We start from the raw sequence: 14,921 nt of genomic DNA on the forward strand, positions 1-14,921 counted from the left end.
GAAATAACAGCCCATAATGCAATAAATATTGACATAGCATGATGCAAAATGGATGTATCAGGTGGCGGTCCATAGGAAGATCACACGGGTACCCCCGAATTTCCAAAAAATACAGACAACACTGGGTTCCCGAGGTACCTCAATCCACCCAGATGTGAATTTAAGTTGCCACCTTAAATAAACCATTAATTAACAATCTCACATCTGTCATGGATACACTCAAACCCAAACCACGTCTACGAGCATAGCATGGAAATATAAGCAACATGTAGAAGTAACTCCCCAGGGTTTGGTAATAAACAGGGCAATGGGTTCTACCTCATCAACTACTTCCCAACCCACAAGTTAATGACATTCTAACCATGCAATGTTTGAGGATTGGACTAATGCAATAAAAACTGGGTATGAAAAGAGTATGATCAATGTGTTACTTACCTTGCAGACGATCCGTGAATCCTAGAGACTCGTAGTAACACGCTTCGCACTCCGGGAATTCTATCGCAAACAAACAATAACATACATAAGCAACTAGCAAAGATGCACGAGCAAAAATTCAAATAAAAAAGATTGACCAGAAAGTTCAACTTAAGAACTCTGGTTTGCAAAAAGAATCAAATCAAACGGAGCAACAAAACTCGAACAGCGAAAGAAACAAGATCCGTTTACTAATCTGAACTAAGGTCAAATTTTACAGTAACAAAATCTTGTTTAAGTTGATTAAACAGAAAGAGGGTCTCGAGACGAAACTCTAGGCGTTTGAATCACTTGATTCCGACTAACGAGCGAAAAGATAAACAGAAACTAAGATCGGATCAGAAATCGCGACTGAAAATAATCGCAGATAAATCCGATAAAAGAAAACTGACGGACAGACTAACGAACAAGCGTTCGTTATCTGTAACTAATGGAAGAAAACCGTTCGTTAGACGAACGTACAGACGAACGTCCGCTAAATAGAAAAACCGAGAAAAACCGGCGAACCGATCTAAAAAAACGAACTAGGGTTTATAAAAAAACCGAACGTTTTTTTTAAAACGGCGGCTCGGATCCGACGCGGTACCTCCGGCGAGGGGCTCCGGCGAGGCGGGGTTGGGCGGCGGCTTGCGGGGCGGCGGGGCTCGGCGGCGGCGGCAGGCGACGACGGTGGCAGGCGCGGGCAGCGGCTGCAGTGGCGGTGGTGGCTCGGGGCGCCGGTGGTTGTGGTGGTGGGGGTCGGGGGGCGCATATATAAAGGGGGCGGGGGCGGCGACTCAGAGGAGGGGGCAAGGCGCGGCGGAGGTGGAGTCCGGCTCAGACTCCGGTCCGAGCGGCGGCGGGACGGCGCACGCGCGCGGGGGTGGTGGCGCGGGCGGTTGGGCCGGCGGGCCGGCTGGGTTTCGGCCTAGTCGGCGGAACCCTTTTTTTATAAATATTTTCTCCGACAGAAATAGAATCCTAGAAAATAAAATAAAATAAAAACCTAAAAATGCCAAAACAAATTTTTACCGTCTAAATAAAATATTTAGAATGAGATGAAAATTTCTTGGCCCTAAATTGCAATTTTTGAAAACGTGCAATTTTTCTATTGCAAATAAAATCCAAATAAAATAAAAAAATCAAAATAAATGATTTTAACATTTTTCCTCCAATATTTCAATTGTTTTGGAGAAGTCATATTATCTCCTCTCATATATTTTTATAAGAAATATTTTTGGAGAGAAAAATAATTAAAATCAAAAATCCTCGTTTTACTATTTGATAGAATCAAATACGAAAACCGGGAAATCTCCAACTCTCTTCGAGAGTCCTTGAGTTGCTTAGGATTTCGAGGATTGCAGAGCGGAAATGCTATAAAATATGATATGCATGGTTGACCTATGTATAATATTTCAAATTGAAAATTTGGGATGTTACAACATCACCGAGGCAGAGTCTGAGTCGGAAAACGAGTAATAATAGAACTATATATCGTTGGAGAAGCCAGTTTTATTTTGTATCGTAGAAGCAGGCTATGTGGACGTAGTAGAACTATATCGCGTTGGAGAAGACTAGATGTACGCATTTTGTATCATAGAAGCAGACTATGTGCCAAAGTATTTTTTGCGCGCTGCTCAGCGCGCTCACTGTATTTTAACGCGGCTGTTAGAGTCAGCGCTGCAGACCGCGCAAAAACCAGATAAAGCGCGCACGGCAAAGTAGTTTTTAGGGCGCGGCGCGTTGCGTGCATGTTGAAAATGCTCTTAGTACCGTATCTCTTTGCGCATCTCCCCTCTGATGGTCAGCCCAACGGAACGCAAACAAACAAAACAACTGACGGATTGACGACGGGACCCGCACCACATCAGGAGTGTACACATGTAGCGTGGATCCAAGTAAAAACCAAGACGGCAGAACACGACTCGACGGCGCGGAGCAGCCAATCGCTCCCTCCGCGTTATCTCGTTGCCTCCACCCCTCCGCCCCATTCCCGCTGCTGCTGCTCCTCTCTCCTCTTAGCCCAAACACACCTCACCTCGCTCCCCGTCCCGCCGATCTCTTCTCTTAGGGTCGTCCGCGATGGCGGCTCCGGTGGTGGACGCCGAGTACCTGCGCCAGGTCGACAGGGGGCGCCGCGCTCTCCGCGCCCTCATCGCCTCCAAGGGATGCGCCCCCATCATGCTCCGCCTCGCGTACGTACTCCCAGCCCCAGTCTCCTGCTCCTCTCCTACTCCATACTCTTGCTTCTGTTTGCTCGTCTCGTCTGCTCCTGGTTCACGCGGCCAGAGAGGAGAGCTCATGTTTTGCTTAAGGCCTGCGATTACCTACCGGCGTTGTTCCACTACTGACTTGAGTTGCATGTCAGATTTGAACTAATGGGTTTGGTTTATTACTGCCGCGGCCCGCAGATACCACGCCTCGCTGGCCTGACCTGGTGTGTTTCATGTTTCTCGTATCGATTTCGGGCGAGGCAATTTGACAAACACCTTACGTGCATGATTTTGGAGTCGAGCGATTACGAATTTCGGCTGTATGCCACGATTATTATCTAACGAGGAGGATATGGTATTTAGTTCACATAGACTATAGTGTTTTACAGTAGCATGAGAAGTTGAGAACTGCCCCCACATGCCAAATGTTTGCAGAATCGGATAAGTGAGATGAATTGCTTGCCCGTTCTCTCGCACCTCGGCCTCTTGAACTTTTCTTTACATGTGGTGTTTTACAGAGATGGGTGCTATTATATGCACTTGGGAAGAAATATGTGATGCACTAATAGGATCAGGTGGCAATGAAAGGGAGAAAAACTTTGGCATTATCTAAAGTTCTGAACATGTACCTTTTAGCTTACGCTCTTGATTTATTTTTTGATGTGTTGCAGGAATGCAGGTATACACTGCTCCTCTGCATTTATAGATCTAATAAGTAACACCCATAAAACTACATCTGCCTTCCAGTTTTTTGCCTGTATGGTTACGATTTTGTATGTCTCCTGGAATTCCTTGCTTTTCCATTTGGAAGACTCAATTTCTTCGGTCTCCCTTGCAGATGGCATGATGCTGGCACGTATGATGTGAACACAAGAACTGGTGGTGCAAATGGTTCAATTAGATACGAGGAAGAGTACACCCATGGTTCAAATGCTGGCTTAAAAATTGCTATTGATCTCCTCGGTATGTCCCAATACCCAATCTAGTAGTAGATGTCTGTGTAAAAATACTCATTTTCACCACCCAGTTCAAATGCTGGCTTAAAAATACGAGGGCTCTTTAAGCTAAGGAAATCAGTTTTGGGCATTCTTGTTAGTTTCTCATAATTTAAAGTTCTGTTTCTATTGCTGTACGTCATGCAATGGCTTAAGGACAAGATTGCAACTGATTTTCCTTTGGCAAGTTAAATAATTTAGGATGATCATACACGGAATTTAACAGTACCCTAGTTGGTCTGTTGTGAACTGTTGCATCCTTATGTATGCTGCTTTATTCACATCACTGCATGTAGAAGTGAGAGAATTCCTAGAGGCTTCCATTTTATCTTCTGAGAGGGTCTTGACAGAATTACAACTTTGGTCCTAATAATACTGTGCAAAATCACACGACTAACTAATTTCAGATTTGTTGGTTTATTGTTGCTGTTCCTTTCTTCACTGCTGAAATGAGTGAAATTGATATTATAGCTTACCCAACTGTCCTTTGTTGCCAGAGCCTATTAAAGCGAAGCATCCAAAGATTACATATGCAGACCTTTATCAGGTAATTGACAATTTGGTTGAGTCGGCTCTTGTCTAAATTAAGCGAGTATTGATAGCTAAAATATCTATACTCTTCCACATATGTGAGCCGATGCTTCCTATTGAGTACAGCAAAACTGTGAATTCTATAGCGATTTACTAACTACATCTTACTTCCAGCTTGCTGGAGTAGTTGCAGTTGAAGTCACCGGGGGTCCAACCGTTGAGTTCATCCCTGGAAGACGTGTATGTGAAATATCATTTCTTCAGAAATGGATGCATTGTTCCTGATGCTTACATATTAACTGCTTTGGTCTGAAACTCTGAATCAGGATTCGTCAGTTTGTCCCCGTGAAGGGCGCCTTCCTGATGCTAAGAAAGGTAACCCATGCTACTAATGTTTCTACATGTCAATGCTATTTCAAGCAATTGATCAAAATGTGATCTAAAAAGTTATATGGCCAATGGCCTTAGGGGCATATGAAATGTTAGCCACATCGATTATTTTCTGGACCGGTCTGCTCATGTCCATACTTCATACTCTTGCCATTTGATACTTTTTACTGTGTGAGATGGGATTTCAGGCATTTCTACCAGTACAGTTTTCTGGTTGTACTCCACCAATCTCTTCATGTACAGTTTTTACATGCATTTTTCTTTAGGAATTGGATGCTCGACTATTCTTACCTTCATGTATTACCCATATACTGGCCATTTTACATATAAGTCTTTTTAGAGATTCCAACAAAGGACTACATACGGAGCAAAATGAGTGAATCTACCCTTTAAAATATGTCTATATACATCCGTATGTTGTAGTCCATTTGAGATCTCTAAAAAGACTTATATTTGGGAACGGAGGGAGTACTTACTATTGCATGGTGATCTATGTTTCTTATGTCATTTGTTCATGTACAAGAGCTCTCTTTCTTTCTTTCTTTATATGACCAGTCTTCTAGGAGTACTTGCTGCACCTTGTAATCATATTCCAGTAATTGAGAAATGTATCTGTACTTTTTCTTCATGAGCAGGCGCACCACATCTAAGGGACATCTTTTATCGAATGGGCTTAACAGACAAAGATATTGTAGCACTATCTGGGGGGCACAGCCTGGTACTAATTGTATTTTGTGAAGTAGGGGCACCCGTTCATCAGAAACATGGTATTTAATAATGGACCTTTTCTCTCAGGGAAAGGCACATCCTGAAAGGTCTGGTTTTGACGGTGCATGGACTCGTGACCCTCTGAAGTTTGACAACTCATACTTTCTGTGAGTTGAATACAAAGCCATAACATTTACTTATTTTGGAGACTATATTTGAGGAGAATCAGTGTAACTGAAATGCTTGTTAACCTCACTGCAGTGAGCTACTGAAGGGGGAATCGGAGGGTCTTCTGAAGCTCCCTACTGATAAGGCATTGTTGGATGATCCTGAATTTAGACGTTATGTGGAGCTTTATGCAAAGGTGCACACGATTTTTGATATTTCCATAATCCAACTTTCAGATTCAGAACAAAATCTTATCTCTTTCGTACTGCAGGACGAGGATGCTTTCTTCAAGGACTATACTGAATCACACAAGAAACTTTCTGAACTTGGCTTCACACCACGGATCAGTGGCCCAGCTTCTACAAAATCAGATGTTTCAACTGCTGTTGTACTTGCACAGAGTGCAGTGGGGGTAGCAGTTGCGGCAGCTGTAGTCATCGCGGGCTACCTGTACGAGGCTTCCAAGAGGAGCAAGTAAGGGGTTTCATGAGTTCTTGGATGGCATTGCCTTATTTAGTAAGTATATCAAGTTATTCTTAAAAAAATAAGTGCCAAGTTCAAATAATAGAACTCTAGTGATGAACAACCAACAGCAGTCTTAAAATATTTCAGGCATTCTTGAGGACATCTCCTTCATGTATACATCATACTTGAATATTTCAGTGACAATGAATGCTTACTATTAAAAGCATTTTTGGGCATGTATCTTGTGCAATACAAAAGAACTTGTTTGTGTCCTGAAATTATTTCTCAACCTAGTATCCATATATTGATCAGTAGAGACCATTCAACAGCGACAAGTTGGAACAACTTGTTTGAAGGGAATTTGGTGTAATCAGCCCTGTTTGCAGCCCCATGATTTTTTTACTTGTTGACGAGTGCCAACTGTATGACAGATGGAAAAGCGAACGCGTACGTCTTCCCTTATTTTGTACTTGTTGAGTACCAACCCCATGATACGGTTGAAAGGATTGTGTTCATGATAATGTTTTTCAAAAGAGGTAATCGAGTACATACTTGACAAGTAATTTTGGACGGAGGAAGTAGTATGTACTCGACAAGTAATTCTGGAAGGAGGAAGTAGTAGTTACAAGGGCAACCGACACGTGAACTCGCTGATGATCCAAGCTGATCAGACGTCCACCTGCGTAATAGTCTATGATATCCTTGTGTTTTAATACTAACGATTGCAATTCTAAGCAAGGGCAACATGGACATAGTGATGTTCTTCTAGTGGGCTTGCCTTGACCAGAACTAGCCTTGCTTTTGCGATTGCGTGCACAACATAGTTAGTTACTCTAGCTCATCAACTTTGGAATAGCTCTGGGACCAAACTCTAGGAGAATCTCAAGGGTGAATTCAAGGTCAGCAATTGGAGTTGGAAGTTCCATTTTCTTTGGATTTGAAACAGTAGCAGCCAGATTCTCCTAGAGTTTGGTCCCAGAGCTATTCCAAAGTTGATGAGCTAGAGTAACTAACTATGTTGTGCACGCAATCGCAAAAGCAAGGCTAGCTCTGGTCAAGGCAAGCCCACTAGAAGAACATCACTATGTCCATGTTGCCCTTGCTTAGAATTGCAACTTTGGAATATAAATGAAAGTAATTAGCCTGCAGTAATTAGCCTGAGTTGATATTTGGGTCACGAACGACATGGTCACACATTTTTCAAATATAAATGAAAGTAACTAGCCTGCAGTAACTTTGGAATTGTCTGGAGAACAGACAAGTGCAGCAACTTTGGAATTGTCTGCAAGGTAGGGTGGCCGTAACTCTGCAGATGGCACACCGCATCCACGCGATGTCTATAGCGGCATAGCGCCGACCAGGAAAAACACACGTTCCCCGGCGTGAGAGCGAGTGAAGTGCGCAAATGAAATGCATATCAATATTGGTATACTCGGGGCACCTTCCGCCGAACCGTGAAAGCCATTCAACGCGGGGCTGTATCGGTCCTCGGAACGGCCCAGAAGTGATTTCTCCCGCAAACCGAAAACAAAAGTGAGAACGCTTTGTGGGAATCCAAACACGTGAAATATAGGAATCCGACACCCCCAACCTACCCAAAACCCTTCGCAAACCTCGTGACTTCATCCTCCCCATTTTCTCTTCCTTCTTTCTCCCTTGCCTTCATCGCCGCTCCACCACCCCGGCCACCACGCCACACCCCTGCCGGAACTCTACGTCCCCGTCACCTCCAGCGCTCCAGCGGGGCTCCACTCAACTTCTCCTCCATCTCCATTTAACCCCTTTCCTCCGACCACCCCGCCAGGTACCAACCACTACTGCTATTCTCACCATGCCCGACAAACTATTCGATGAATCGCCGGAGCTAAAAACAACTGTCCCTTTTTCTTTCTACCAATGGATTCCGATTTGGAGTACATATACGAGCAGTATGTTGAGTCGCCCGACGGCTCGTCAGATGAGGAGTACTTCGATGAGACGGCGATGATGCGGGCGGTCCTTGAAGACACGGAGCGTGCGAAGGAGCATGTTCTCAATTTCAAGGGCTTGATAAAGGGTCATCGAGTGCTCAACCGCAATAGGGCGCACGACCATCTAACACTGGTGGCTGACTACTTTCCCCCGATGCATTATTCGTTTTCGTCCGGCGTTTTCGGATTTGTAAGACTGTCTTCGATCGTTTGTACCACGGTGTCCGGTCCTACGATGACTACTTCATCCTAAAGAAGGACGCCGTGGGAACGATTGGCGTCTGTGGTTATCAGAAGTGCACGACTGCACTCCGGATGCTTGCATATGGCACGAAAACTTATTCGTGGGACGAGTACCTACGGATATGTGAGAGCACATGCGAAGATGCGATGGTCAGGTTTGCAACTGTCGTGGTCGAGGTGTTTGGACCTCAGTACCTGAGAGAACCAACCGTGGCAAACACCTAGAGGCTCTTGGCAATCTTAGAAGCAAGAGGGTGGCCAGGTTTGCTTGGATATCTTGACTACATGCATTGGAAATGGAAGAACTGTCCGAAGGCTTTACAAGGGCAATATCAGGGTCATGTTAAGAAGCTCGCCATCATTCTTGAAGCAATTGCATCACAGGATCTTTGGATGTGGCATGCTTTCTTTGGCATTGCTCGGGTCTCACAATGACATCAATGTGCTGCAACATCGTCGTTGTATGCGAGGCTGACTGAAAGAAAAGCTCCTCCTCGCCACTATACTCTTAATGGACATGAGTACAGCATGGGCTACTATCTGGTTGATGGTATCTAGACTACCTTTGTCAACACCATCTCAAACCCAGTTGGCAAAAAGTCCAAAGACATGAGACATCTAGAAAGGATGTCGAGAGGGCATTTGGAGTTCTACATGCCCGTTTTGCAGTTGTTCATGGACCTGCTAAACAATGGGATCCGGACACTGCTGGAATTTTTGTCTATATTTTGGGCCAGCCCAATAATAATTTCAGAAATTCCTAATAAATCCTAGAGGCCCACGCAGCCCATTCGTGCAAGGCATGAGGTGGAACCAAAGTTTAGTCCCACATTGCTAGTTTGGTGGGAACTAGACCTCCTTATAAGTGAGGTTGTTCCCCCACATGTATGAGCATGAGAACAAGAAGGGCATTCATGCGCGCTCCTCCTCCGCCGCCCGCCTCGCCTCGTCGTGCCGTGGGTTGCGGGAATGAGCCGAGTCGATGTCTAAATTTTTGCCACGCACGACTGGTATATGAAAGGTCACACGGAAGTTGAAAAGATGTTTGCTATAGTGGAGACTGAATGCGAACAACGCATCCCTTTGGCTGTTGGCTGTTCACTTCGTCTCCCTCTCTTAATTTCACCTCCCGTCGCTGCCCTCTCGCCTACTTCTCTTGTGCCTATAAAAGAGAGGTCGCTCCTCTCGAGAGAGACACATCAGAAGATCATGTCCCTCTCGCCATCGAGTTCCAATCTCTGAGCTACTGCTATGATCTTCCCCATCCCGGCTTGCGCCATGCACCGCAGGTCGGGACAGTAGGTCTCCGGAACCGCACCTCTTCGAGTCATGTACGGGAGAAGGGTGATAAGGTTTTTGGGGAGCGCTCTGCACGACTACTGACCGATTCGTCACGGACGCTCCGGACACCGACGACTACTTCCCCAATGACGACTTCTTCCCCGACGTCAACAACCTCTTCGGCGACATGGCTAGCGAGGATGTTGACCCCAAGACCAGTGCTTCTGCTGCTATGCCGTACGTATTCATGCTCTTTCTGTTTGAGGTTCTGCTATAGTTTATGACGCCAGTGTCTGCTCTAGATATGTTTGGTTATAGTTCATATATGCAGATGCTATTTACCTTCTCTCTATCAGATAGCATGACTTGTTTTATCTTTGCTATATTAGTCATGCTTTATCTACTATTTTTGTTAATAAAATCATTTGGTAAATTGATCATATTTCCAACAATCCAAAAACCTTATTATAGGCAATTTACCCTGAGTGGTTTTGCTGCTTCCATGAGACCTCCTATGTTTGAGGGTATCCACTATAAAAGGTGGCGCGTGAGAGCAGTCTTATGGTTTCAAACCATGAGTTGCTATGACGTCACCCTTGGCAAACCTAAAGGAGATTATGATGCTCAACAGGAACAAGCTTTTTAGAAAATGGATACCCTGTTTAAGGCTGCTCTCTTGAGTGTTCTTGGTGAGAACATAGTTGATGCTTATGCGTCAATTGACAATGGAAAAGATATGTGTGACACACTCAAGGCCAAGTTTGGGGTATCAGATGCCGGCACTGATCTATACATCATGGAGCAATTCTATGACTACAGGATGACTGATGAGCGCTCCATGGTTGAGCAAGCTCACAAGATACAATCATTTGCTAGAGAACTTGAGTACTTCAATTGTATGCTACCGGACAAGTTTGTTGCTGGAGGCATCATCACTAAACTTCCTCCCTCGTGGAGGAACTTTGATACCTTACTGAAGCATAAGAGGCAGGAGTTTTCCGTTTAGGATCTCATTGGTAATCTTGATGTGGAGGAAAAGGTGAGAGCAAAAGGCACACGTGCTCAAGGTATTGAGGGAGGATCTAGTGCCAATCTGGTATAGAAGAAAAACTTCCAGCCCCACAAGTTCAAGAACAAGGGCAACTTTGATGGTAAAGCAAAGTTTGATGGGAAGAACAAGGTTGTACAACACACCAACTTCAAGAAGAAGAATGACAAGAAGAAAGGTGTTTGTCATGTGTGTGGAGATCCTGACCATTGGGCACCTAGTTGTCCTAATCGTTATGACAAGTGTCATCTTGGGAAAGGCGACAAGACCGCTAATGTTGTTATCGGTGAAACTGACATGAAGGATGTTGGGTATGGTATATTTCCTACTATTCTTTCAGTATGTCATTCTCCCGATTGGTTGATTGACACGGGTGCTAATGTGCTTGTATGCGGTGATATTTCCATGTTTTCGTCTTATCAGATCGCAACGACTTCCACCATGCCGATGGGCAACGGTTCAAGTGCTTCTGTTCATGGTGTTGGCACGGTAGATTTGAAGTTTACTTCGGGGAAGACCGTGCGGCTAAAGAACATGCATTATGTCCCCTCCGTCAATAAATATCTTGTTAGCGGATCTCTTCTGTGTAGAGATGGCTACAAGCTTGTCTTTGAGTCAAATAAATTTATAATATCCAAGTATGGAACCTTTGTTGGTAAAGGCTATGAGTCAGGAGGCCTGTTTCGTTTATCCTTGTGAGATGTTTGCAATAAAGTTGTTAATCATGTTTGCATCAATAGTGAATCAAATGTGTGGCATTCGCGTCTCTGTCATGTTAACTTTCGTTGCATATCACGACTACCAAAATTGAACTTAATCCCTAGTTTCACCACTGTCAAGGAATCTAAGTGTCAAGTTTGTGTGCAAGCTAAGCAACCTCGTAAGTCTCACACGACTGCGGAAACGAGAAATCTTGTACCACTAGAGCCCATACATTCAGATCTATGTGAAATGAATGGTATTTTGACAAAAGGTGGAAAGAATATTTCATGCCGTTAATTGATGACTCCATTAGATACTGCCATGTGTATCTTCTAAAATATAAGGATGATGCTTTGAACTATTTCAAGATCTATAAAGCTGAAGCGGAAAACCAACTTGATCGAAAGATCAAGAGGCTTAGATCCGATCGTGGTGGAGAGTATTTCTCAAATGAATTTGATTCCTTTTGTGCGGAACATGGTATAATCCATGAGAGGACGCCTCCCTATTCACCTCAGTCAAATGGGGTAGCCGAAAGAAAGAACCATACTCTAACTGATTTGGTTAACACAATGTTAGACACATCGGGTCTCTCCAAGGCATGGTGGGGGGAGGTGATATTGACTTCATGTCATGTCCTAAACCGAGTTCCCACAAAGAACAAAGAGATAACTGCATTCGAGGAATGGGAGAAGAAAATGTTAAAGCTCTCTTATCTACGAACCTGGGGTTGTTTGGTGAAAGTCAATGTGCCAATTCCGAAGAAGCGCAAGCTGGGACCAAAGACTATGGATTGTGTTTTCCTGGGATGCGCTTTTCATAGCATTGGCTATAGATTCTTGGTTGTAAGAGGTATCTGATACGCATGTCGGTACAATCATGGAGTCAAATGATGCGACTTTCTTTGAAGATATCTTTCCCATCAAGGATATGGCGAGCTCATCAAATCAGGAGATGCCTAGTTCCTCGAATCAGGAATTAGTTGCAATTACTGAACCTACCATTTTGATGGAACACTTTGAAAATTATGTGGAGGAGAACAATGAAGTTCCTACTAGGAGAAAGAGACAGAGGACTGCAAAGTCTTTTGGTGATGATTTTCTTGTGTTTCTCATAGATGGCACTCCTAGTTCTATTTCAAAGGCCTATGCATCTGAAGATGCTGACTACTGGAAGGAAGCAGTCTATAGTGAGATGGATTCCATCTTGGCAAATGAAACCTGGGAGATACTAATCGTTCTTATGGGTGCAAACCTATAGGGTGCAAATGGGTATTCAAGAAGAAGCTTAGGCCTGATGGTACTATCGATAAGTACAAGGCATGACTCATGGCTAAGGGTTATACCTAAAAGGAAGGTGAAGAATTCTTTGATACTTACTCACTTGTGGCTCGACTGACCACTATTCGAGTACTACTTTCACTAGTGGCCTCACATGGTCTTCTCGTTCATCAAATGAATGTTAAGAATACTTTCCTAAATGGAGAGTTGGATGAGGAAATTTACATGGAACAACCAGATGGGTTTGTAGTAGATGGCCAGGAAGGAAAATTGTGCAAGTTGTTGAAGTCTTTGTATGGACTTAAGCAAGCACCCAAGCAGTGGCATGAGAAGTTTGAAAGAACTTTAACAGCTGCATGCTTTGTTGTGAACGAAGCTTATAAATGTGTGTACTATCGCCATGGTGGGGGCGAGGAAGTTATCCTTTTCTTGTATGTTGATGACATACTGATTTTCGGAACAAATCTGGACGTTATTAAGGAGGTCAAGGATTTCCTATCTCGCTGTTTTGAGATGAAGGATTTAGGAGTGGCTATGGTCGGATTACATTGCTTCAATCTCATTGTGTGGAAAAGATCTTGAGTCGCTTTGGCTATAGTGACTACAAGCCCTCTCCAACGCCATATGATGCCAGCGTGCTACTTCGAAAGAATCGAAGAATTGCTAGAGAGCAAATGAAATATTCTCAGATTATTGGCTCGCTTATGTACTTAGCCAATGCTACATGACCTGACATCTCTTTTGTTATTAGCAAACTGAGTCGGTTTGTCTCAAAACTAGGAGATGTGTATTGGAAAGCTTTGGAGAGAGTTCTGTGTTATTTGAAAGGCACTGCGTGAAGGAAATATGCCCTAGAGGCAATAATAAAGTTGTTATTTTATATTTCCTTATTCATGATAAAGGTTTATTATTCATGCTAGATATGTATTGATTGGAAACTTAAATACATGTGTGGATACATAAACAAATACCATGTTCCCTGTGAGCCTCTACTAGACTAGCTCGTTGATCAAAGATGGTTAAGGTTTCCTAACCATGGACATGAGTTGTCATTTGATAACGGGATCACATCATTAGGAGAATGATTTGATGACAAGACCCATCCGTTAGCTTAGCCTAGTGATCGTTCAGTTTTATTGCTATTGCTTTCTTCATGTCAAATACATATTCCTTCGACTATGAGATTATGCAACTCCCGGATACGGGAGGAATGCCTTATGTGCTATCAAACTTCACAACATAACTGGGTGATTATAAATATGCTCTACATGTATCTCTGAAGGTGTTTGTTGAGTTGGCATAGATCGAGATTAGGATTTGTCACTCCGAGTATCGGAGAGGTATCTCTGGGCTCTCTCGGTAATACACATCATAAGCTTGCAAGCAAACGACTAAGGAGTTTGTCATGAGATGATGTATTGCGGAACGAGTAAAGAGAATTTCCGGTAACGAGATTGAACTAGGTATGTATATACCAACGATCGAATCTCGGGAAAGTAACATACCGATGGACAAAGGGAATTACGTATGTTGTCATAAGGGTTCGACCGATAACGATCTTCATAGAATATGTAGGAGCCAATATGGGCATCCAGGTTCCGCTATTGGTTATTGACCATAGAGGTGTCTCGGTCATGTCTACATAGTTCTCGAACCCGTAGGGTCCACACGCTTAACGTTCGATGACGATATTATATTATATTATATGAGTTATGTGATTTGGTGACCGAGTGTTGTTCGGAGTCCCGGATGAGATCACGAACATGACGAGGAGTCTCGAAATGGTCGAGAGGTAAAGGTTGATATATAGGACGATGTAATTCGGACATCAGAAGTGTTCCGGAGGGTACCAGGTACATATCGGATCACCAAAAGGGGTTCCGGGCACCCCCGACAAAAGATATGGGCCTTATGGGCCAAGAGGGGGAAAGCACCAGCCACAAGGGGCTGGCGCCCCCCATATGGGCCGCCCTAGGAGGAGAATTAAAGAGGGTAAGGAAAAGGAAAGAGTGGAATAGGATTCCCCCTTCCTTCCCTCACCTTCTGTCCTTCCTTCCCCTCTCACTAAATATGGCAGGGGGGCGCCACTTGGGAGGAGCCCAAGTAGGACTCAACCTACTTGGGGCACCTCCTGGCAGCCTCCCCTCTCCCTCCCACCTATATATATATGTGGGGAGGGGCGCCCTAGCACACACCAGACGATTGCCTAGCCGTGTGCGGCGCCCCCCTCCACCGTTTACTCCCTCGGTCATATTTTCGTAGTGCTTAGGCGAAGCCCCGCGAAGATCACTTCACCATCACCGTCACCACGCCGTCGTGTTGATGGAACTCATCTACTACCTTGATGTCTTGCTGGATCAAGAAGGAGAGGGACGCCACCGAGCTGAACATGTGCAGAACTCGGAGGTGTCGTACGTTCGGTACTCGATGGGTGGATCACGAAGAAAGTTCGACTGCATCAACCATGTTGTGAA

At 44.2% G+C, this 14,921-nt stretch overlaps 1 protein-coding gene across 1 annotated transcript; it reads left to right on the forward strand.

Moving 5' to 3' along the window:
- The first annotated feature begins 2,343 nt into the window (after positions 1-2,343).
- Positions 2,344-6,159, forward strand: LOC123156422 (probable L-ascorbate peroxidase 4, peroxisomal). Its single transcript, XM_044574556.1, has 9 exons — positions 2,344-2,648; positions 3,505-3,629; positions 4,159-4,208; positions 4,367-4,432; positions 4,519-4,567; positions 5,218-5,300; positions 5,378-5,457; positions 5,552-5,654; positions 5,730-6,159. The coding sequence occupies exons 1-9, from the start codon at positions 2,536-2,538 to the stop codon at positions 5,934-5,936; spliced, it is 876 nt and encodes a 291-aa protein (XP_044430491.1). The 5' UTR covers positions 2,344-2,535; the 3' UTR covers positions 5,937-6,159.
- Positions 6,160-14,921: the final 8,762 nt, after the last annotated feature.

The sequence above is a fragment of the Triticum aestivum genome, chromosome 7B (assembly GCF_018294505.1).
Source record: "Triticum aestivum cultivar Chinese Spring chromosome 7B, IWGSC CS RefSeq v2.1, whole genome shotgun sequence".
Taxonomy (NCBI): domain Eukaryota; kingdom Viridiplantae; phylum Streptophyta; class Magnoliopsida; order Poales; family Poaceae; genus Triticum; species Triticum aestivum.

Coding starts and splice junctions, on each gene's coding strand:
- LOC123156422 (XM_044574556.1), top strand. CDS start 2,536: ATGGCGGCTCCGGTGGTGGACGCCGAGTACCTGCGCCAGGTCGACAGG. Junction 4,433..4,518: donor AGTTCATCCCTGGAAGACGT/GTATGTGAAATA, acceptor ACTCTGAATCAG/GATTCGTCAGTTTGTCCCCG. Junction 5,458..5,551: donor TTTGACAACTCATACTTTCT/GTGAGTTGAATA, acceptor ACCTCACTGCAG/TGAGCTACTGAAGGGGGAAT.